This window comes from Eriocheir sinensis, chromosome 20, assembly GCF_024679095.1.
Source record: "Eriocheir sinensis breed Jianghai 21 chromosome 20, ASM2467909v1, whole genome shotgun sequence".
In the NCBI taxonomy this organism is placed as follows: domain Eukaryota; kingdom Metazoa; phylum Arthropoda; class Malacostraca; order Decapoda; family Varunidae; genus Eriocheir; species Eriocheir sinensis.
In genome coordinates, this window is record NC_066528.1 from 9,391,123 (window position 1) to 9,416,920 (window position 25,798).

Consider the following 25,798-nt stretch of genomic DNA (forward strand, 5'->3'; position numbering starts at 1 on the left):
TGAGATTAATACCATATGGGGAGGCAGTGGTCAAAAGGTTAGTGTACAGGCATGGTGAGCCCGAGGACCTAGTGTGGACAAGGTTCGAGTCCCCACCAAAACACTCTGATTTTTCAAGTCATCGCCGAGTGGCAGATGATTACCCACATGCTGTCCAGATCTTCAGTCAACCTTAACTTCAGCGACTTCAGTCAAAAGTAGTGGGGGGCAGCATGGGCCAAGCAAGTCATACATCACAGCAGACACTATAAATAAAATTAGCCTGTGCCATTAACGGGCACTACAGGAAGCAAAAAACAAATAAATAAATAAATAAATAAATAAAAAAAAAAAAAATAAAATAAAAAATAAAAAAATAAAAATCATGATTACGATGTTTTATGGTGTTTTCGTGTAATGGAGATAGGATTCATGGGTACAGGTAAAATGGGAGCATATTCCATAGCTGTGAGTGGCACTGGTGCTCATCTCCGTCCCATTGACTCTTTGAGCCTGTGGTGGGAGAGAACCCATTAACCAACACAGCCAGGGTAACATCCGGGTTACCACAGTTTACCTTCCTCACTTTTTCCCAGGTAACCATTTATAGACCATCCCAAAAGGAAGCCTAAACAGCTGGGTGGGCTGCACACTGACTACCCACACCAAGACACACACTCAAACCCAGACATGCACACTCATATTTATGGACGCTAACATTTCACCACAGAGGCGTGGTAATAATTTGATTTTATGGAGTTACATGATTTTAGGTTCAATGGAGGGGCCATTGATTATTTGCAAATTCCATGCAGATCTTTGCATGATTTTGGTGAATGACTATGTTCATAATGCCCTGTCAGCTAGACTATAGTGATTAAGAAATGAGTGGGCACAAAGCAGTTTAGAGAACATGTGTAAAGTACTCTTCAAGTACTTTTTGTCACTATTTGCTCAGGAAGGAATGTAAAAATGAGATAAATAAGGAGATAAACAATTAAAATAATTAAAAAGTTAAACAAAAAGATTCCTCATGCATGGAGGATAAGAAAAGAAGGGATGTAATATGCAAAACTATTGCCAGAGTGTTTAGGCAGCCTCTTGGTAAGCTGAAGGAACCGCCATCAAAGTAGTACCAGCAATATGGAAAATGGCGCATGTTGTGCCAGTATTTAAGAATGTCAAATTACTGCCCAGTTAGTTTGCCATTAGTTACAGTAAAATTATTTGAATATTAAATTCACCCATACTTCCTTTTCCTGTGTACAGCAGCACAATGACAGTATTTCTCCAGTCTCCTGGCACCTCTCCCTGCTCCCACACTACGTAGACTATGTATCCATAATATCCACAACACAACTACACCTACTGTATATTTCAACATTCCTGTTCCTGTTATGCCACCAATACTTTTACCTTCTTGTTGCCTCTACATCGATCCCCCTGCTACCGCGCCTTATTGGTCACAAAATTGAGCATGATAGCCAGGGACGTGCACAGGTAGGTTGCCCAGGTTGTCTGAGCAACTGCCGTTTTGCCCTTCTCGGCTGATGTTGCCCTTCTGAAAAATAGTGTTACGAATGTGTGTATTTTTTCCTAATATTATTTCCTCCAGGGACGTTATTATAGTCCCTGCTTTCTATTTTACCCTCCTCCCTAGTGCTGTTGCAAAAGTAACCAATGATATTTCCGCTTCCAACAAAACATTATTACACTGAAATTACCTATTTAAATATAAGTATTCATCAATCTAAAATTATTTTAACTATTTTCTCACATTTGAAAACTTATAATATTAGCTATCTAGCTAGTTAATTCATTCCCGCCAAAACGCATTTGAAGCGCCCTCAAGGCGTCACAGTCACTTCGCGACTGTCGCGACGCCTTCACACACGTCCCCTCGCAGGTAAAACTCCCCCATATTCACCGTATTTTATATAGTTAATAACCTTCGATAACATGTGCTGCTATAACAACTAGTGAGTTAAGGATCCCTAGAAGGCTGTGATAACTATGAATCCCATATTATACAGTTGACCGGGTGAAGTGAGGCATGTTGGGTATGATAGGCTGGACTGCTTGCATCACCCGCAGCCCAACACCCACCCTTCATACCGACTCACGATTTGCTTTTTTGTTCTTTGCTGTGCTGTGGGTTCTACAAAACGCTTTCGAACTACACAGTGTTGTGAAAAAAAAATTGTTTGCAGAAGTGGTAGTTTTATATGCAATTGATTGTGTAGAGTGCATTTATAGTGATGAATAATAAATAAAAAAAAACAGCTTCCTTCCGTGTGATATGAGCACTTCAGAGTAACCGTCAGTGAACGAAACATTGTGAAAACTGTGCCATCACTTCACCCGATCAACTGTACATAGTGAATTACTATATTTCAGCCTTTTTTTTTTTCTTTTTTTACTTTAACACCTGCCCTGAAAAAGTTCACTACACGTCCCTAGGAAATAATACATCATGTACAGTATAATGTATTTCAGTCATAGCCTAAATAGACATCTAATCTTAACTTGTTTGGCCCACAGTTTGGGGCTTTGGGCCTTGTTACATTGTGTTAAAAAGACCATTCAAAATGCCCACGGAAGAGACGAATTCAGGAGTGCAAAGCCTGTTAGGGTGTTTTGTTGTTGTTGTTGTTGCAGTTTGTGTGTGTGGGGGGGGGGTTGCCCTTTTTTCAGGTTTGAGCAACTGCCCTCTAAAATTCCTGTGCACGTCCCTGATGATAGCTGAATTGAAGAATCAATGGGAATGATTCTAATTGTTTAATGGGTGGCTGAGTTACCTACATTTTGTGCCTATTATATCTATCTTTGCACATATTTTCCCAACAAAAAATTTACCAACATAGTACACTGATTATGAAACTCATAATGCCACCTCATTACGCTCAGCGGTGGTTGTGGGATTCATGCAAGGTTGACCAGCCATTGTTATCACACAAAAATACAGGAGAGGGTTTGGTTCACTTGTTAGCTGCACAACTCCCTGTGGGAAGAGGGTGATCCAAACTGGACAGTCAATCAGGTGAGCGCAACAAAAAATGGCCACCAACAACAACACCTACCTCACAATATTTCCTCAGTAGCTCTTATAGGTAACCATTCTCCAGAAACAGCAGTCACAGTTGAATAAAATATTCGTAGACAATAGCAAGGTGCAGCAGAGGCGACACTAGCCACACCCATAAAGTTACATGGCTGTCTTTGTCTACAAACACAAACTCTCTCTCTCACACACACACACACACACACACACACACACACACACACTATGTAAGCTGGAGAATAAAGGAGGATTGAAAGGGAAAATGAAGAATTGGTTGGAAAGTTACTTAAGGGGAAGAGAGACGAGAACAATGGTAAAGGACACGAAATCAGAATAGAGAATTGTAGAGAGTGGAGTGCCTCAGGGATCAGTATCGGCACCATTACTTTTCCTAGTACAGTCACCCCTCAAATAGTATGGGGGTTAGGGACCCAGGACCCCCGTACTATTTGAAAATCCGTATAAAATTAGTGCCCCCCCTAGAAACACTCCTGGGCTGCGTTTGAGAGAGGGAATCGCGACTCTCGGAACGTCCCGAGTGCTCTCAAATGCGTGATGCGGCAGCACGAGTTGCCAACTCGGCACGTCCGCTGGCTCCCGGCTTTGAGAGGTGGAGCGCCTTCGTGCTGTGATGACCTCATTAGCAAATATGGCGGCCCAAACAAACACATATAAGTGTTTCCATTGCATTTCACCTCTCTGTGCCACCATAACCACTGCAGCTTCCTTTTCATCTTCTGTTGTAAGGAGTTAGTCAGCCAGGACAGCTAGTAATGCATGTTAAACATCGCCAGGAAGATCAGCGTATGCCATTTTGCTGCGAGTGAGATGCCGTTACTATAGGAACGACAAGGCTTAGTAAAAGGACGGCCTTTATCTCCACTCTTGCAGCACTCTTGGAGCACTGGCAGTTACTGTGGCAATAATTTCTTTTACGTTACGATAGATACAGCGAACACTGCTCTCATTCACGTGGTATGCTCTCCCTACCGCAACCGAACTCATCCCAAAACGTAACTTCTCCTAAATCTGAATTCTTCTGCAAGGTGAACACCTTTCTCAAACGCTTCGGGGTGCTTTCAGCAGGTGTTTTGGTAGAACAGTGTTGCCACTCACGCCATGGCTACTTGGTGCAACGAGCGGGAAATTTAAAAATCCTAAAAAAATTCTTCCATAACAATCCGTATAAAACCGAAACTGTACTATTTGAGGGACGACTGTATGTGTAAATGATATGTCAGAGGGAGTAAACAGTTATATGAGCCTGTTTGCAGATGATGCAAAACTGCTAAAACATATAAGAAACTGTGAAATTCTGCAAAATGACCTGAACAAGATTTGGGAATGGAGTATTGAATGGGAGATGGAATTCAATGTGAAGAAATGTCATGTAGTGGAAATGGGAAAGAGTGAAGGGAGACCAAAATGGACATATAAAATGGGAGATGGAGAAATATTAAAGAAAGTTCAAGAAGAGAAAGATCTGGGAGTCACAATACAAGATAATCAACAGCCTGAGAGTCATGTTAATAGGATATTCGGTGATATGTATAAAATGGTGAGAAATATAGGATTAGCATTCCACTACATGGATAAGGATATGATGAAAAAGTTAATAACCACTATTTGTGTGATCTCCCCATAAGAAGAAACACATAAAAAAACTAGAAAGAATACAAAGGATGGCAACAAAAATATTTACAGAACTGGAGGGATTGACAAAAGAAGAAAGATTAAAGGAAATGGACCTACCAACACTGGAACAAAGAAGAGTAAGGGGAGACCTAATGAGAATTTATAAATTATTGATTAAAATGGAAGAAGTAGATAATGAGGAGTTACTACTAAGAGAAGGAATAAACACCAGGAACACAAGATGACACAGTAAAAAATTGAGGAAGGGAAGATGCTTGAGAGACATTAAGAAATATAGCTTCCCACAAAGAAGTATAGAGGTTTGGAACAGACTAAGTGAGGATGTAGTATCGGCAAAGAGTGTGCAAAGCTTTAAGCAAAAGTTGGACAAATACAGATACGGAGACGGGACCACACAAGCGTAAGCCCAGGCCCTGTAAAACTACAACTAGGTAAATACACACACACACACACACACAAAACCCCGTTCACAACAACGTAGGATGTTTGGTTACCGCTGCCAACTTGACACACCTTGTTTGCTCTGTTGCGCAAATTTGCACAATGTTTGTTGGCTGTTTCATTTAATGAATGCAAGGCAGCAGACAACGCCATGTTGATACAGGGCAAATGCTTTGTTTATGTTGTGGATGTGGATACGGGCAACTGACCTTGGCCGTGTGTGACGCACGCCCGGAAAAGTTGGATTTGCCGGTTGCCCAAGCTGCCGCAAACGCGGTGGGAAGAAAAGGGCTCAGTGTGACACCAGGCTACAATCAACTGTCAACTTGCTCCCGGATGGGCGCACGGGCGTCGCCAGTAGCCACAACTGTTAGAGGAAAATGGCCAGTGTGACACTGCCCCAAGGCAGCGAGGCCGCTGACCGGGTGAGCGCTGGCGATGACGTCATTGGACTTGCAGCGAATCACAAGCGTGTTTTCAGAGCTCAGACAATCGTAAGGCTTCATCTGTGGCTTTAAAACGACCCATTCTCTCTTCCTGTTTTCTTCCTTTTTCCAAGGTACGTTTTTGAGATAACAAGGGAGTAAAGGAGGAAAAAAATTGAACTCCGGGGCGGGCAGCATGAGCCAATTAAAATGGCGCCACTATAAACAGTTGCCTTCGCCATGGCGGGCTCGAGGCCGACCATCAGGCCCAGATGGATAGTCTACCGGCGCCATAGCCCACATGCAAAAAAAAAAATAAATAAATAAATAAAAAATAAATAAAAAAAAATAAATAAATAAATAAAATAAATAAATAAATAAATAATAATAATAATCCACGGGTCGAAACAGATAAGCGCTTTTTCAGTGTTTTCAATACCTCGAGTTTCGCGATCCTTGAGTTTAGCGCTATACCTTCGCAACGAAGCGAGTGCGAAACTCAAGAGGGTACTGTAGCTTCCTGCAAAGAAATATAGAGGTTTGGAACAGACTAAGTGAGGATGTAGTATCGGCGAAGAGTGTGCAAAGCTTTAAGGAAAAGTTGTACAAATACAGATACGGAGACGGGACCACACGAGCGTAAGCCCAGGCCCTGTAAAACTATAACTAGGTAAATACACACACACACACACACACACACACACACACACAAAACCCCGTTCACAACAACGTGGGATGTCTGGTTACTGCCGCCAACTTGACACACCTTGTTTGCTCTGTTGCGTAAATTTGCACAATGTTTGTTGGCTGTTTCATTTAATGAATGGAAGGCAGCTTTCACTGTTGTCAATGGAGTGACATGGACTTGACTGAATAGGTGAGAGAATGACAGGAGTGTCGACCAATCACTGAGCAAGGACAGTGCAAGAGCATAAACAAAATAATGGGAAAAAAAAAAGCCTGCTACTTACTGCTCCTAAATAGAGTGGCCAAAAAGAGAAATCAAATTCTGGAGGAGAGGTGTCCTGATACCCTCCTCTTGAAAGAGTTCAAGTCGTAGGCAGGAGGAAATATAGATGAGGGAAGATCGTTCCAGAGTTTACTAGCGTGAGGGATGAAAGAGTGAAGATGCTGGTTAACTCTTGTATAAGGGGTTTGGACAGTATAGGGCTGAGCCTGATCAGAAAGTCGTGTGAGGTGAGGCCACAGGAGAGGGGGAGGCATGCAGTTAGCAAGTTCAGAAGAGCAGTCAGCGTCAAAATATCGATAGAAGATAGAAAGAGAGGCAACATCGCGACAGAATTTCAGAGGTAGAAGACTATCAGTAGGAGGAGGAGAGCTGATGAGATGAAGAGCCTTAAACTCCACTCAGTCCAGGAGAGCTGTGTGAGTGGAGCCTCCCCACACGTGAGATGCATACTCCATACGAGGGCGGACAAGGCCCCTGTATATGGATAGCAACTGTGCGGGGGAGAAGAACTGGCAGAGACGATACAGAACGCCCAACCTCGAGGAAGCTGATTTAGCGAGAGAGGAGATGTGAAGTTTCCAGTTAAGATTTTGAGTTAAGGATAGACCGAGGATATTTAGTGCTGAAGAGGGTGACAGCTGAGTGTTGTCGAAGAATAGGGGATAGATGTCTGGAAGATTGTGTCGAGTTAATAGGTAGAGAAACTGAGTTTTTGAGGCATTGAAGGACACAAGGTTCCATCTACTCAAATCGGAAATGATACCAAGGTCTGAGGTTAAGCGTTCTGCAGCCTCCAGTCTGGAGTCATGTACTTCCTGTTGTGATGGTCTTCTATTGAAAAGTTGAATAACACAGAGTGGAGTCGTCGGCGTATGAGTGGACAGAACAGTTTGTTATGGAAAGAAGGTCACTGATGAATAACAGGAAGAGAGTGGGTGATAGGACAGAGCCCTGTGGAACACCACTGTTGATAGGTTTAGGGGAAGAGCAGTGTCCATCTACCACCGCAGAGATAGAATGGCCGGAAAGGAAACTGGAGATAAAGGAACAGGGAGAGGGATAGAATCCAAATGAGGGCAGTTTAGAAAGCAAAGACTTGTGCCAGACTCTATCGAAGGCTTTCAATATGTCTAGCGCAAATGAGAAAGTTTCACCAAAACGGCTAAGAGAGGATGACCAAGAGTCAGTTAAGAGAGCAAGAAGATCGCCAGAAGAACGCCCCTTACGGAACCCATACCGGCGATCAGATAGAAGGTTAGAAGTGGAAAGGTGCTTTTGAATCTTCCGGTTAAGGATTGATTCAAAAGCTTTAGATAGACAGGAAAGTAAAGCTTTAGGGCGGTAGTTTGAGGGATTGGAACGGTCACCCTTCTTAGACACAGGCTGTATGAAGGCGTACTTCCAGAAGGAAGGAAAGGTAGATGTAGATAGGCAGAGACGAAAGAGTTTGACCAGGCAGGGTGTCAGCATGGAAGCACAGTTTTTAAGGACAATAGGAGGCACTCCATCAGGTCCAAAAGCCTTCTGAGAATTGAGGCCAGAGGGGGCATAGAAAACATCATTAGGAAGAATCTTAATAATAGGCATAAAGGAGTCAAAGGGGGGATGAGTAGGAGCAATATGCCCAGAATCATCCAGGGTGGAGTTCTTACAGAAAGTTTGAGCGAAGAGTTCAGCCTTAGAGACAGATGAGACGACAGTGCTGCCGTCAGGGTTAAGGAGAGGAGGGAAAGAGGAAGAAGTGAATTTGGAGGAGATATTTTTGGCTAGATGCCAGAAGTCACGGGAAGAATTAGAGAAAGCAAGGTTTTGTCATTTTCTATTAATGAAGGAGTTTTTGGTAAGTCGGAGAATAGATTTGGCATGATTCCGGGCAGAAATATAAAGATGATGGTTAGCAGGAGCACACAGCCCAGGTGATTCAAATCCCCCGATGCACCCAAGTTTTGTGTGACAACATGAAGATGACAGCTTTAAGCAGTGAATCACGATAGCAGAAGGTGCAACAACAAGGGGCTGGATGTATCAAAATTTTTGTCTACTCAGGTGGCAGGGGATATTATCATTTCTGGGGTTCTATGTCCCCAGCTACAGCTAGCAGTTATTTCACCCCCTGGTCTGGATTGATTGAAGTGGGACCTGCAACCCCTCCACGTAAAAAAAATAACCCCACCAAAAACAAAAAGTTGAAGGTCAGGATCAAGGCTCATGCCACTACCCTGACCTGGTTCCACTAGAGGACCAACCACATGGCAGGCTCTGCTCTCTCAATGTATTTGCATGGAGGGAGCAATAGGTGTAAATATGTGAGAAGATAGAGGAAAACACATTTTCTCAAAGCTTATCACTGGGTAACAGAAAATGGATGAAAAGTAGTACACATTTTTGTGAAATGCAAATTATGCATCAAAACTTTTGAAATTAATTACTCAGTCTGAGGTAACAGCTTTAATCCACACAAAATTCAGTTACATATGGGAATTAGTTTTCTGTAAGCTTCTGAAGAAACAGATTGACGGTGTTTTTTCTATGTCACCAGGTACAGGTAAGGCAGCCAAGAGCCCCTATGATGAGGAAAGTAAAACTGTTGTAAAAGAAGCAAAGCAGTTCATCAGTGATGGCTTGGAGTGGAAGCGCATACATCCAGTGAGCATAATGGTTCAGCTCCATCGCACACATCTGTTGCACCACCCTCTCACCAAGGCTTGGCTTGTTGACAAATGGAACCTTTACATATCCTACGTCTTCCTTGTGTTGCTCTTTATTGAAATGCTGTTTGTTACAGCTCTCACCATCTTCATGACAAATACTGAGTAAGTACTTGACAGTAGAATTTTTTGTATTTCAGACAAGCAATAGGAAGCTTTACTTTGCTATTTCTATTTTTTCCTCCTTATAGACTTGATTAATGGTATAATACAGCTAGGTTAAAACTTGGAAATTGATTTGGTTGAAAATATGAGAGGGTGGAAGCCATTACGTGAAAAATGAAGTCAGAGGAAGTCATAAATCAAAATGAGTGGCCAAGGAAATGTTTGAGAATGAGGATGAGAGATAATGTGATGAGGTAAATTAATGACCTCCATGGGCAGTAATACTGTTGTCAGCACCTCTTTCCTTTGTCTGACCATGAGATTTACCTCACTATAATTTCACATTGAATTATAAATGAAAATGAAAGAATGACTCAAGCATTAGGAACACAACCACAAAAAGTTATCAGGTGGCACCCAAAAAGAAAGGACATATGCTCAGGTGTCCATGGTCTTGGTGCAGAGGGCTTGTATGATGATAAAGGAGACAACACAAAGTTCTCAGCATCTTACCTCCTGTGTTGTTTCATATTTGGACATGAGGAGCTCAGTGCCCTTCACCTTGGGGTGAAGAAGCCATGGGGTCACTGTCCCCAAGGTCAAATATCAAAACTATAATTGAATGGTTAGTGGTTGTTATCTTGTCCTTCAATGTCAATGAATATAGACACAACAACATGCCCAGTGGCCTTCAATGTCTCCTCAAAACTCAAAATTCCTGAGTATCACCAAGAAAATGCTTCTGTGGTGTAGTGGTTAGCATGCCTAGCTACAAATGCTGGGCCTGGGTTAGAATACTGGCCTAGGAAGTGAGCATGCAGCCCTTACAGCTGTTGATTCTCCCCTTCAGGCTGGTCAATAAACGGGTACCAAGGCATTTGTGGCAGCCCAGATGTCACACTTGCTTTGTGACACCAGGTAATGGGTTCTTACCCACCATAGACTCGAGGGTCAGTGAGAGGAACAGGAACACTAAGGACTAACACAGCTATAGCGTATGCCCCTAACTTCATCTTTACCTAGAAACTGCTCCCTTCTGCTTGGATGACACTTAACACTTCCACGCCTCTATATTAAGTATTCTTAGTCCTTCAATCCCTTAAAAAATCTTTGGGGAATTTTCTAATCTCAACATTAAATCTACTTCCACAATACTGGTGACTTGGTTTTGTCTCAATTGTTTCTTGAATTCTTGTAGTGAGAATAAATGGTATAAAAGTAAGTTATTTTCAATGAAGATTAATGCTTGGTCTTGATATTTACCAAACAATTCAAATTACTTTTCAGCGACTGGGCTCACATAGAAAGGAAATGTAACATGACTAAAAACCAGTTCTGTGGCCTGTCTACAGTATTACTTGGAAACTTCTCAACAGCAGAGAACACAAGTTTGCAAGAGGAAGGTGATGGGCCTGTTGCTGTAGATGGGGAACTTTACAAGTGTGGACCTATGAATGGGAATGTTGCAGCATTGCTCTTTCTTATGATGATGACTTTCATCATTCTGTTGTTGGAGGGCAACAATCTTTATAGGGTAAGCTATGCATAAAGATTTACATTTCAAAAGTTAAGACTTCATTAAGATACACAATACATTTATCTTTCTGTATGATTTGCTGCAAAATCTAGAAAATCTCACCAAAATTTTCTTAAAACAAAATAGATGACATGGAAGTCAAAGGCCAGCTCTGTTCATGAGGAGTAATGCTGTTCATCTTCCAAAGAATCAGTTATATGGAGGCATTAAACAAGGAACAACAGAAAATTCTTATTTCACAGATGAAGTGAAACATTAGACATGTAAACAGAAGAGGCTGGAAAAGATGTTAAATGGCCTGAACAGCCTAATTCAGGTCATAGGTAAGCTTGTCAGAAGACAAGTTTCAAACAAAAATAACCTGAGGTAGGGAGGCAGTGGCTGAGTGGTCAACGTGCAGGCGTAGGTTGGCATCATGCCTGCAGCTACAAACAAGTTGGCAACTCTCCAGTCATCACCGAGTGGCCTAAGACTACCCACATGCTGTCCTGAAGACCACCTATCAACCCAGACTCTAGATTCTTTCTAAATAGAGGATCCAAGATGAGCTCCAGGGGGCAGCATGGGCCAAGCAAGATGGCGCCACTGTAAACAAACACTTGCCTGTGCCATGATGGGCTGGCGATGACCGCCAGGCCCCATCAAGAAAGCCTATTGGCGTTGTAGGAGAAAAAAAGTACAGAGTAAAATAACAAACAACAAGATAAGTCACTGTACTGAAGGCAATGCATGTACACTCAGCAATAAATCCTCTTCTCATGGGCAAACATTAAAATGTGATATGATGAGCATATCTTACACTAATCTTTACTTTTGTGTAACTTATCGTATTTCCCGCCATATAAGACACACCATAGTATAAGACGCACCTATAATTTGGCAAGATATATTTAGCAAAAAAAAATTCTCTGTCTGATCAAACAGAGAAGAGCAGAAAGTATCATCAGTTTATCAGTGATCATAACTGTCACTGAACAATTATGTCTATGATACCGTAAGTTGCTTTCTGTCCTTCTCTGTGTTCAAAGTGTTCCACTGTTGGTTGATGAGTTACAGTGCTCTTACCCCGAGCAGCTTTGGCTTTGAAATGGTAAACAAAAGGGTTGGTTGGTGGATTCACTCACTGCGCAGTTCTGGTTGCGTGCGCGCAATCATGTTTCATGGTAAGTGCACAGTATTATCAGCTAATGCCACCTCCTTGATATAAATTATGACTATGGCTTCAGCAAGTGAGGTGGGACCGTCAGGGGTCAGCCAGGCGAGGCGCCATATGTAAACAAACTACCGCCACGGAGTTTGGGGTGGCGGGGCATGGAGGGGGAGGCTGCAATAATAATAATAATAATAATAATAATAATAATAATAATAATAATAATAATAATAATAATTCACAGAATACTGTTTCATTACTGAGCTGGACATTACTGTCTACAATGATGCCATGTTTTGTCTGTGTGAGGTGTTAGTGCCAAAAACAACAATGGCCACCTTGTATTTACACCAACAATGGCTATCTCGCATCTACAGCATCAGACAACAATCTAACAGACTTTATGTTAATTTCATATTCTAGCATTATTTTCATTTGTAATCAATATCTAATAATTTATAAATGAATATATTTCATTCTGGAGATCTTTGGGAACTATTGTGTCAAACTGAGGTGTTTTGGGTGTTAGTCTTGTACCAGTATCAAAAACCCCTAGGCCTACCAAAATGTAACCATTGGGATATAAGACACAGGGTGATTTTTATAATCTTCTTTTTGTAAAAAAGTGGCTCTTATATAGCGGGAAATACGGTATCTCATCCATGAATACAGTCATACCTCGGTTTATGAGTGCCTGAGTTTACGAGTGTTTTGATTAAAAAAAAAGCCTTAGTTAATGAGCGGTGACTTGGCATACAAGCATCCTGTTTGTACATTTTTTTTCCCAATTTGTCGCCACCTCAAGGTTTGGGTTCAAGTACATTTTTTTGTAATCGAGTCCAAATAAGTACTACTACATTATGGTATCACGAATCCAAGTACAATTGTACTCAGTTTTATGGTGGAACTCGAGTCCAAATACGAGTTCTTTTGTTCTGTACTCGAGTCCAAGTACAAGTAATTTTTACTGATTTAGCCTTCTGATTTTTCTGCTTTTCTGCTTTTTGTCAAGTGGCAAACTGCCAACCCCTCTTTTCCCTGGTCACCTGACATGACCTCAGTGTCACCTCTTCTCAGGGCCAAGGCCACCTGGCTTTTCTGCAAGCCCCAAGCTTAGGACACACCTTTGTTAATTCCTTAACCTTTACCTGACTTCACCTCCAGTCTCATAAAGGGGAGGGGAGGATGCCGACAGACCAACTCTATCGACTGACGTCAGCCTAGCCAACTAAGTCGGTCTTTCGATGAGGACTGGTGTGTCTCTTTGTACAAGTCAAAGACGTGAGCATGGGTTCCCTTTGTTCACCACAAGACAAGAGTGCTCAAAGCAAACAATGGGAATAGAGTCTCAGTTAGAGTTGCCACCTTGAGCTAAAAAAAATAAGGAACACAACATCCCATTCTCCAATACAGAACAAATCCATATTTCAAGGAACAGGTTGCAACCCTAAAATTTCTCTAGCCTGCCATGACTGACAGCTGCTGCCTGCTTCTGATGAAGGCAAGAAGAAGGAGGGAGGGACGTTTTGACATGTATTTTACATGTCAGGATGCCCCTTGACAAACAATTTTATGGACTGGTTTTGTGGTTCACCAAAAAATCTACTCATTACACTTTTAAAATACTGAATTTTATCTGCTTAACCATTCAGACAGCCAAACACAGAACAAATGGCATTCTGTATTTAAAGGAAAGGGTGGCAAGTTGACAACCCTAGTCTCCGTCCGTGTTGTAAACTCTTAGAAGTAGCATCCATGCGCAAGTGTCCGACTGCATTTGTGCTTTGGTGTGCGATTTTTGTGTTTTCAGTACTACAGTGTGCGTTCTTTGTGCTTTAACAATGTCCCCCAGAAATATGATTAATAGGAACGGTGCTGCAAAGAAGAAAACAGGAACAGCAGATACTATGCTCGCAATAGGAACGAGGTGTGATCCTCAGCAGCTTGTATGCCCTCCTGGACCTGAGTGACTCCTGTTCACCCTCCATCTTGAATGATATGTCGGGTTAGCTTTGCGTTGGTGATCGAACATAGTTACAGTACCTCAAGAAAAGGGCAACTGCGACTGCTAAACCCCGGTGCGAAGCCTACACCTCGAGCGTAGTTAGCGGTTGCGAGAGTCTCCCCAACAACCAATTTTTTTACAGTGGAGGAAACAGCTCAAGGGCAAAAAAAGGAAACAATAATGATATAAAGCCCGCTACTCACTGCTCCTATAAAAAAGTTAAGAGGAGTGGCCGAAAGATAGGTCAATTTCGGGAGGTGTCTAGATACCCTCCTCTTTAAAGAGATCACGTCGTTGGCAGGAGGAAATACAGATGAAGGAAGAATGTTCCACAGTTTACCAGTGTGAGGGATGAAAAAGTGAAGATGCTGGGTAACTCGTGCATAAGGGATTTGGTCAGTAAAGGGATAAGCATAGCTGGGCGTTATCGCGATAAGTTATCGCGATACTTTATCGCTGATAACTAAATCGGATTATCGGCCATCCGCTACTTATTTAAATATATATCGGTATCTGCGTTACTTTTGTAACCAAACTAGCGATAACCGCTACTTTTTTCCGTCTCAGAAAAAAAAAAACGTTGTCTCCTCCCTACTGCGCATGCGTGGCCCGGGCGCCCGGTGTTGTATGAAAAAAACTTCGGGGTATGAAATATCTTCGGTGAAGAGATTTCATACTTAGATCATCAACATTAAAACACTAGGTTATTTTTTGTGTGAGACTCAAAAATCTTTATATCAAAGAGAAAAATCATTTAACTTTGCCCAAAAAATAATTATTCATTGCCTCAAATTTGATATTCCATATTCGTTTGTGAGCATGCCATGGTATTGAAGGCACCCGGTGTTGTGTTATTTGGTGTCCCATCGTGAAGTTGGCTTTTGTCTGTATTAGTAGCTGCAGTTTCTCTTTCACAAAGCTTTTAACATTAGAGTTGGTTAAGGCTGATTCAGTAACATTATTCGCTGTTTCTAGAACGTGACTCTGTACATATAAATACAACTCGTACAGTGTCGTTCTAGAAACAGCGAGAATGGTGGTAATGGTACCGTATGTCTGATTCAGCCTTCCAGCAACTCTTACTTGCGGTTAAAAAGCTTTGTGAGACTGTACAGGTCTACGCTTGCTGGTCTGAGCATGCGCAGTTCACGAGAGACCAGTGTTTGTAAACGAAAGCGCCAACATTTAATGGTGGGGACGTCATATAACACAACACCGACTCAGGCGTTTCTAGTATTACCGTCCATGGGTACGTGTCAACGTGTGGTTTTAAGGTTTTGTAAGTTTTCTAAAATACAGATGATGAAAATTTGAATTCATCTATGTTTTTTATTTGAAATATCAATATAGTATCGTTTTCGCCTGTCGGACTTATCGGAGGCTAGTATCGGAATTGTGGATTTATATCGGGTATCGATTATCGGTTATCACCTATATTTGTGTCTCCAGTTAACGAATATCGGTTATCACCGATAAGGTTTTCCATTCTCAGTTATCGGTTATCGGGAATAAGGTTTTATGTTATCGTGCCCAGCTATGGGGATAAGCTTGAGTAGAAAGTCGAGTGCAGTGTGGCCGCAGGAGGGGGGGAGGCATGCAGTTAGCAAGTTCAGAAGAGCAGTCAGCGTGAAAATATCGATAGAAGATAGAAAGAGAGGCAGCATGGCGGCAGAATTTAAGAGGTACAAGACTATCAGTAAGAGGAGGAGAGCTGATGAGACAAAGAGCCTTAGACTCCACTCTGTCCAAGAGATCTGTGTGAGTGGAGGCCCCCCACACGTGAGATGCATACTCCATACAAGGCCAAACAAGGCCCCTGTATATGGATAGCAACTGTGTGGGGGAGAAGAACTGGTGGAGACGATACAGAACGCCCAACCTCGAGGAAGCTGATATAGATATGTCTAGCACAACTGAGAAAGTTTCACCGAAACGGCTAAGAGAGGATGACCTTGAGTCAGTTAAGAGAGCAAGAAAATCACCAGTAGAACGTCCCTTGCGGAACCCATACTAGCGATCAGAAAGGTCAGAAGTGGAAAGGTGCTTTTGAAGCTTTCAGTTAAAGATTGATTCGAAAGCTTTAGATAGACTAGAAAGTAAAGCTATAAGGCAATGTTTATATTATATGTTATTGCTATTTGTTAGTAAAATTACTTTAATTCTGTATAAATCAACATGTAAAATGATTTTCATAAGTATTTTTTTGATATGGGATGCTTAATGGGATTTACATTAATTTAAATGGGGAAATTCGCTTTGGTCTACGAGTGTGTTGATGTGCGAGCAAAATTCCAGAACGAATTAAGCTAGTGTCACACTGGACCCAAATCTGGCAAGCACAAGCTCTTGCTGGCAGCTTCTGCTCGCGAGCAAGTCACTGGTGTCCTCACACTGATGAGCGACGAGCAACATTGTAAACAAAGCCTCATCCATGTCGCCTACTACATCTACGCTTTGCATTACGGCTAAGTGTGCAGCTGTGACGGCTACTTGCCGTAATTAAATGAGCGCAGAAGAAGAAAAGACGAGTCTGGGTTCGGTCATGGCTGAAGAGAAGGGAGACCCATGGTGTGTACAACAATCTCGTGATGGAGATGAAGCTGGAAAATGAGACTTCTTTCTACAGCTACTACCGAATGAAGAAGGAAGAATTTGACCATCTTTTAGGGCTGGTGGGACCCCACCCATATCACTTGATATGATCCCTGACTCTAGATATTAAAGAGTGCACAATACTGGAGGACCAATGAACGCTAGAACTAGGAGCGAAGGTGGCCATGGGGAGTGTTTATTTCAGCTTGGCGGTCTTGGTCTTGGTTCTTTTGATCCAGAAATCAAAATAAAAACCAACCCTACTTTTCACTATACGTACTATAAGATATTACAAACACCATCAAACATAAAACGAGTATGTGAATAAGTTCTCTAATAACATGGGTATACAGATCCAACACACTAGGCAATATATATTATTCACATATCGGTGCACCAAAGAGCTCATATGACTGCCTGCTCGCGGCTCGCTGAGCTGTTCCCCGTCCAAATGGCGAGCTAAACTTGGGAGCAAAAGCTCGCGAGCAGGCCATCCCGCGAGCAAAAGCTGCCAGCAAAAGCTCGTGCTTGCCAGATTTGATCCAGTGTGATGCCAGCTTTAAACTCGTAAACCAAGGTATGACTGTATTCTTACCAATAATATAAAAAAAGTATTACATATGGATTAACATTTACCTTCAATCTGACCTTCCCATCTACAGATCTCCATTTGAAAGTTTCATCTGTATTTGGATTAACTAAATAATTGCAAAATTTCATTCATTAATTCATTCCCCTTCTCATAAATCAGATCTTACCTATTTCCTTCCTGGACATGAATTTATCTCATTTGTACCCATTGCCATGGGTCTGAACACTTTTTCTCCGGTATAAGTACACTATCAACTTCACCTACATTTATTACCTGGACTTGTCTAATTCCTTCAGTTAAGGTATCCGTTTCACTGAAATTTATATATTTTTTAATTTTAGGCCTAAAAAAAAAAATAAAAAAAAAAAAAAAAATCAGTGAAACGGATACCTTAACAGCTTAACTGAAGGAATTAGACAAGTCAAGGTAATTAATGTAGGTGAAGTTGATAGTGTACTTAAACTGGAGAAAAAATGTTCAGACCCATGGCAATGGGTACAAATGAGATAAATTCATTATTATTATCTAATTATATGTTAATTGGGGTTGTTCTGAGATGGGAATGTGTAATTTGCAGCAGAATTTGAAGAATAGTTATTTGCAGTTTTTCCACCCTAAAAAAAAATTGAAACTAGTCGTAAAGTTTTTATCCAATTTACATGATTTCTTAACACCGTATACAACATTGTATTGCTTGCATTTGGAAGCCAGGCTTTATTGATATATATATATATATATATATATATATATATATATATATATATATATATATATATATATATATATATATATATATATATATATATATATATATATATATATATAAGTCAGGAAAAAAATAATCATATATTTTCCCCCCCAAAAAAAATCCTACAAAGAAATTCATAACTAAAATTTGAAGATGTATAGAGCAAAAACTCAGCTCCGAAATGTACATCTTTTTACGCTCTTTCTTTTGGTGAAAAAACTTTTAGATACGTTTAGAACTTTTGAAGTTATGTCGCATTATGTGCGAGCAACTTTAGAACTGAGAAAAAGCCACTATTAAAATCGTGATCTATGTCACTTTGTATGAACGGTGCTGGAGGCTGTACAGGTCTCAGAGAGTTTTCTGCATAAAGTATTACTCCCAGGCATCTGGTCCCCTCCTTTTACAAGGATATTATCCATTCTTGATGGGGGCATCAGGAGGTGCCAGCTCCCCCTCGACACATACCAGGCTTGGATGTTGTAGTGGCTGTAGAGGTTCCTCGTGTCTCTAGCTGCCTCCTCCTGGCAGCTATAGCGCATTCTCTCCTCCTCTGGGCCTTCTTAGAAGGTCGTGGCATGTTTTCAAGCAGGGAAATGCTATATATACCCATGCGTGACAAAGGCGGGTTGATAGCTGAGACGTGTGAGGAAGCAGAGAGCATCCCACAGCTCTGACTCACGATCCAGAGTTACCAGCTAGGAATGAGCAAGTGGTGTAGAATTTTTTTTTTTTAATCGGGGAAAAAAACAATTTTTGGTGATTTTTCTGCTGAGGTACAGGTGGGCACTGTTCCACTAATCCACTAACCGCTAATTAGTGCTGATTAGTGTTTTCACTAACTTTGGAAACAGTTAGCAGACCAATTAGCTTCCGCTAAATGCAGTTCCTCCTCCGCTAACTTTAAGTCCACTAAAAAAATCATAGAGGTTTGGTCTGGTCTGTTGTGGGCAGACACGGCACCAGTTGAGCCACATGGTGCAATAATTCCAGGGCCTCCACTTTTGGGTAAATTACGCCTAAAAGTAGGGTAATTGGACAATCATTAGGGAAACTTCTTGGTCTAAGCTACAAAATATTTAAATTTCAGGTCACTAGGTCTGTTTTTAAGGGTCTTAGAGCCAAAATACTAAACCGAAGCTAAATCCATATATAAAAAGTTAGCATTTAGCATTAGCTTCCCCTAACTCATGAGTTTTACTGCTGGGAAAACTGTTGTCTTCTATGGAAAATCCACACAAATCCACAAAAGTGGGTTCCATGAATGTGTGTGTGTGTGTGTGTGTGTGTGTGTGTGTGTGTGTTTTGGTGGTGGTGGTGGTGGGGGTCCAACATGCAGAAAACCCCAAACCATATAGAATGAAGCCTTTACTGTCATGTTTACTATCTTGTCTTTGCAGCTGAAGTGTGAGTACTTCAGCATGGATAACTCATTGAAGGTAGTGGAAGTCATCTTAACTATCATCCTCCTGATACCTCTGGGAGAATGTGAATTTCATTACCAAGTTCTTCATGTAAGTGCAAGTACCATAGTATTACAAGTTAGGTTGACAGATATAATAATAGTATTGTAATTTAGGTTGACTGAACTTTATAAAAGTGCCTTGGAAAAGACCCAAACAGTGTTGCATGTATGCTTGTTGCAGGCAGTGTTGAATGCATGCTCGTCCTACAGTTAGACCACGTGAAAAAATGCATTTATGTCTTAAAAGAACAGATTATGGAGGCTTCTAAATTTGTTAGATCAAAATGGTTCCATATGTCTTGTTACTTATTAACATAGTTTGTAATTAGTTGATATTAGTTGACTTTTGATGATATTAGTTGTCTTTTGATGATATTAGGTGACTTTTGCATTAACAAGATGAATAATATAAGGATGAATTTGAATAAAATATATAGTACAATTTGGTTAAAGGAAGTGTAAAGGCATACAATTAGGCAGTTTAAAAAGTGGGGGAAAAAAAAGGATAGAAGAGGAAGCAGCACTGCTGTGTGAGACCGAGGAGTTGGTTAAGAGGGCAATTGGAGGGGCAAATGCCCCTGGACTTTGTTAACAAAGCTGTGTAAGTGAAGCCTCTCCACACAGCCTGGGTACTTCACTAAGTATATAGCTAGCATCTGGGATGGAGAACTGTACTCTGCAGAAGTGAAACAATCTCCAATATCAAGGAGCTGACTAAGCAAGAATTAGGATACAGAGTTTCAAGTTCAGATTTTTGGTAAAGGACAGGCTGAGAATATTCAAAGCAGAATAGAATAACCAAATGTTACCAAACAAAGACAACTGTCAGAAATGTTTTATTTAGTTAACAGGTGACAAAATTCTCTTTAAGGCAGGACAAGGTACAGCAGGAACCTCTCATAATTTTCCTATTCTTTATTACAGGAGCAGCAATGGCAGTGTGGCATCCTTGCAGTCCTCCTAGCATGGCTACTGCTTATAAGCAGACTCAACCAGCTCCCAGTCTTCTCTGTGTTCATGCCTATCACAACAAGCTTCATCAAGAGCTTTGCCAAAGTACTCTCCTATATTCTGCTACTGTTGGCTCTATTTGCATATATCTTTCACTTGGTGCTCTCAGATCAGAGTGCCTTTATCAGTATGCCTCAGGCAATGGTAAAAATCATTGTTTGGTTACTGGGTGACTTGGCATATGATGATACTTTTCTCAGCTCAGATCATCCACTGGTTTACCCTGCTCTGGCAAATTTTTTGTTTGTGATGTTTGTTACAACAATCAGTGGTTTTATTGTGAATCTTTTTATCACCCAGCCCTCAGAAAAGCTTGAGGACTTCAGAAAACGCACAGCCTTCCACAATGCAGCTTCACAGAGCAAGCTTGTGTTCCAGCTAGATGTTTGTTTTCCTTACTTTAGGAAGCAGAGAACAAGGATCACAGACACTACCACAGAAAATGAAAAGAGTAATTCCAAAATATTATCCAAAATACTTTTAAAATTTTATACTGCAGAGGAAGAGGCAGAGCTAGGTGATCCCCTTTTAAAGAAACTTGAGGAGCAACACCAACAAATTGCCCAATTACTGAATCTCCATATAGAGCACAAAGAAGAAATAAGAGACCTCAAACATCAGCTCAACTATATCATGAGGAATATGTCAGGAACAAGGACATTTGAAAGATTTTGACCTGTAAATCGAGATATTTATACACTACAATTAATTATACTTTAGCAAAATGTGTAATAAGCTAGAGATGGCAATGGGGTGCTGAAAACTAAGCCCATATCAGGGAGTTGTGCTGTAGTGCTACAGTAGACCCTCAATTCAGCATGAGATGGTACCAAAGGAACTTGTGCTATTTCAATAGGGCATATTTAACTAGAACAGAAAAGAAACACTTTAAACTAAATAAACCCCCACCCAATTCAACATGGTTGCATTCCAGAGGAAGGTGTTGAATAGTGAAATTGTTGAATAACACACCTAGTTTTCCCATAGGTAAAAGCTAAGTTAGGGAAATGTGCTAAGAACCTCTCTCCCAGTATTCGGGGATTCACTATTCACAGATTCTCACATTCGCGGATTTTCCCCCATTTGCACAGAGGTGGCCGCAGAGGAATTTTCGCAGCACCACTCCTAACACTCATGGTCCACCTGTGGGCAATTTGGTGGTTTATAAGGGAAGGGCGATACTGGAATAATCACACTGATGTGTCCTTCTTGATATGAATAAAACCCACACTTGCATATGAGATATACATTTACCAGATAGTTTTGGTGGACACTGCTACCATCTTCATTGGTAAAAAGCAGGAAAGGGAGTGATTCAAGTCATTGCAGATCTCATTTTGTTCAAAGATAAATGAGTAAACTGGAGAGGGCAGGGCTGGGAAGGGTGGGGAAATTCCTATCAGGCAGGTCACCTTGTGGGAGTGAGGTAACCTCCCCTCCCCTCCCTCGCACTATTATGAACAGCTGGAGATATTAGAGGGAGGGAAGTGACCCCTCAACCAGTGACCTCATTACTGGATCTAGATTGAACGTATCTTTGTTTAAATTAACATTGTTAATACACATTGCTTCAATGACACATTTTTTTTTTTTTTTTGTAATGATAACAAAAAACATTGTGTTATTGAAGTAATGTGTATTGAGAAACAATATTAATTCAAACAAAGGTACTTTCAAGTTAAATCCAGTTATGAGGCCACTGGTGGAGAGGTCTCTTCCCTTCCATTTAAACCCCCCATCTGTCCCTTGCAGTGTAGGGTAAGGCAAGTGACCTGACTCACTCCCACTATAGGAACTATCGGATAGGGGGTTCCCTACCTCTCCCCATCCCACCTTCATGTTTACCCATTTGTCTTTGTATAAAATGAGATCTGTACTGATTTTCCTGTCCACTGAAACTGGTAAATATGGCCCCTCAAAACAACGGCACGGATCTGATCTGCCATTGTTTACGCCAAGGCTGCCAAAACAGAAACGAGCAATGAAAGTGTAGAATAATGCGTGGAAGGGCACCGTATTTACCTATTTGAAGCATACAGGGCCTGAGCTAGGCTCAGATAGTCCTGTCTCCTTGTCTACTTTTATCCAATCTTTTTTTCATTTGATGGACACTCTTCGCCTCTGCCACTTCCTCCTCCAAACTGTTCCACAAATCCACACTTCTATGAGGAAAGCTGTACTTTTTGTCTCTCAAGCATGTTCCCTTTCTCAGCTTCTTGTTGTGTCCTCTCAATCCTCTTCTTTGCTCTCTCTCCATCAAGTCGTCTCTATCTACCTTATCCATACCACTCATCAACTTGAACAACATAATCAAGTCTCCTCTTTCTCTCCTCTGTTCCAAAGTTGGCAGGTTCATGTGTTCCAGTCTTTCTTCATATGGCAGATCTGAGAGTTCAGGTACCATTTTTGTTGCAATTCTCTGAATCGTTTCTAGTTTCTTTACATCCTTTTTTTTGAGTGTGGGGACCATACCACTGCTGCATACTCTAACTTTGGTCTAATCATTGCCTTTATTATCTTTGTCATCATATCTATATCCATATAGTGGAATGCAAATCTAACATTTTACAATAGTCTGTATGTATCACCAAATATCCTGTTTGTGTTTTCTGGTGTCAAAGAATCCTGAACTGTCACTCCCGGGTCTTTCTTTTCCTTAACCACACTTATGTCTCTTTCAACCATTTTATATTGTTTCAGAGGTCTATTTTTACCTTTTCCCATCCTCAATATGTGACATTTGTTTGCATTGAATTCCATTTCCCATATGTTGCTCCACTCACACATATTGCATTCAGATCCTCCTGCAATCCCTTTCAATCTTCCACCATCCCCATCCTTCTTTGCAGCTTTGCATCATCACCGAACAAGCTCATGTAACTTTTTACTCTTTCTGGTATGTCGTTGATATAAATCAAGAACATTATTGGTGCGAGTACACATCCCTGCGGCACTCCACTTGTCACTTCTCTCCATTCTCATTTTTCATCCCTTACCACTGTTCTCATTTCTCTTCCTACCAGATACTCCCTCGTCCAGTTTTTCATACTGCCTCTGTCCTCCTCTATACTCTAATTTCCACAATAGTCTATTATGTGGCACTTTATCAAAAGCTTTTTGCAGATCTAGGTATATACAATCCATCAATCCATCTCTTGTATTGTATCTATTATTCTCGAGTAAAACTAATCAAATTTGTGACACATGACGTTCCTTGCCTAAATCCAAATTGGCTCTCATTTATTAATTTTTCTCTTTCCAGATGTTCAAACCACTGTTTTTTTATAATTCTTTCACACATTTTACAGATCACACTTGTGAGTGAGACTGGTCTATAATTTAATGGCTCATGTCTGTTCCCACTCTCATAAATTGGTATAATGTTTGCTCTTTTCCATTCTCTTGGCATCGTTCCAGACTCTAATGAATTTATATAATAAATTGGCTCTATCAATTCTTCATTGCATTCTTTTATCACTTGTCCCGATACATCATCTGGTCCCTTGGCTTTTCTTCCATCTAGCGATATCATTAATTTTCTCAACTCTTCTTTATCCACTCTTATCATCATTCTTTTAACTCCATCCTCTCTCTCTTCTGTTTGAAATTCAGTTTCTTGAGTGAACACTTTTTGAAAATTTATATTCATCACCACTAATTTACTTGTCCTTATCATAAGTTGTGTCATTTCCTTTCATCACTGTTATTCTCTCTTTTCTTCAGTTTTCTGTTTACAGTACCCTCTCGAGTTTCGCGCTATCCAAGTTTCACGATCCTCGAGTTTCGTGGTCTGTCCTAAATTCTTACCATCCCAACTTTTGTGCATTATCACCCTGAGTTTTGTGCTGCTTTGACATTAACGTCTACTTAACATCGGCATCAAGCACGCTACCTTAAAAGGTAGTATCACACTCGACGTTTTCCCCCAAACATTGTGACTACGGCAAGAGAGAGAGAGAGAGAGAGAGAGACTTATTAACACGTTAACCGCATTTGAACTTCCCGCCGCGTCCTCCCTGTCACGTTTGGTTCAACTCGGTGCAACCTCAATACCATGCGAGCCCCTGACTCGAGAGGTGTGTAGCTTCCCTCTGGTTATGAGCCCCTCTCGTGAAAGGTGAAATAGAGAGGATGAAAAACAGGAGAAAGGAGAAGGGTGTGGGGAGGGTGGGTCAGAAAGGAGTCAGGTCAGGGCTTTGGTCAGGACATGATCTGACTGAGGTCAGGTCATGTCCATACCTGTCACACACAAACAGAAGGTGAAATGAGAAGGATGTGGGGAGGATGGGGCAAAAAGGAGTCAGATCAGGGCTTTGATCAAAACATGACCTGACTCAGGTCAGGTCATGTCCTAACTTGACACACACACACACACACACACACACACACACACAGAAGGGGAATGAGAATGGTGTGGGGAGGGAGGGACAGAAAGGAGAATCAGATCAGGGCTTTGGTCAGGATATGACTTGACTCAGATCAAGACATGACCTGACTCTCCCTTCTGCCCCTCCCTCCCCCCACCCTTCTCATTTCCTTTTCTCTGTGTATGTGTCATGACATTACCTGACTCTCCCTTCTGCCCCCCCCACCCCCCACCCCACACATCCTTCTAATTTCCCCGTATGTGTGAGACGCACACCCGGAAAAGTTGCCGGTTACCCAAGCTGCCGCCAACGCAGTGGGAGGAAAAAGGCCCAATGTGACACCAGCTTACAGACAACAGACAACTCTCTCCCGGATGGGCATTGCCAGTAGCCACAACGGTTAGAAGAAAACGGCCAGTGTGACACCACCTTTAGGCAGTGATGCCACTGATTGGGTTAGCGCCAGCGATGAGGTCATCGGACTCCCAGCGAATCACAAGCATGTTTTCGGAGTTCAGCCAATCGTAAGGCTTCATCTGTGGCTTTAAAACAACCCGTTCTCTCTTCCTGTTTTCTTCCTTTTTCCATAGTACATATTTTGAGATAACAAGGGAGTAAAGGAGGAAAAAAAGTGAGCTCTGGGGGACAGCATGAGCCAATTATAATGGCACCACAATAAACAGTTGCCTGTGCCATGATGGGCTCGGGGCCGACCATCAGGCCCAGATGGATAGTCTACTGGCACCATAGGCCACATGTATAAAAAAATTATAAATAAATAAAAAAAATAAAAAAATAAATAAATAAAATAAATAAATAAATAAAAGCGCTTTCTTAGTGTTTTCAATACCTCGAGTTTCGCGCTATACCTACGGAACGAAGCAAGCGCAAAACTTGAGAGGGTACTGTACATATCTACAGAATAGTTTTGGTTCATCTTCACATTTTCCCACTATGTTTTTTCGCATTTCTTTTCTTCTTCTCTC

The 25,798-nt window shown here is 41.3% G+C and overlaps 1 protein-coding gene across 5 annotated transcripts in view; it reads left to right on the top strand.

Moving 5' to 3' along the window:
- Positions 1-25,612, top strand: part of LOC127001158 (serine/threonine-protein phosphatase 6 regulatory ankyrin repeat subunit A-like) — a 71,412-nt gene extending 45,800 nt beyond the window's left edge. Inside the window, exons 6-9 of one of the 5 annotated variants that reach the window (XM_050865369.1) lie at positions 9,072-9,345; positions 10,633-10,879; positions 19,370-19,483; positions 20,359-25,612. In XM_050865369.1, coding sequence (XP_050721326.1) covers positions 9,072-9,345; positions 10,633-10,879; positions 19,370-19,483; positions 20,359-21,120 — 1,397 coding nt within the window. In that variant the 3' untranslated portion in view covers positions 21,121-25,612. Of the gene's footprint in view, positions 1-9,071; positions 9,346-10,632; positions 10,880-19,369; positions 19,484-20,358 lie in introns of those variants that run through there. The other 4 variants (XM_050865373.1, XR_007754820.1, XM_050865370.1 and 1 more) reach the window with 4 other exon arrangements.
- The last annotated feature ends 186 nt before the right edge of the window (positions 25,613-25,798 follow it).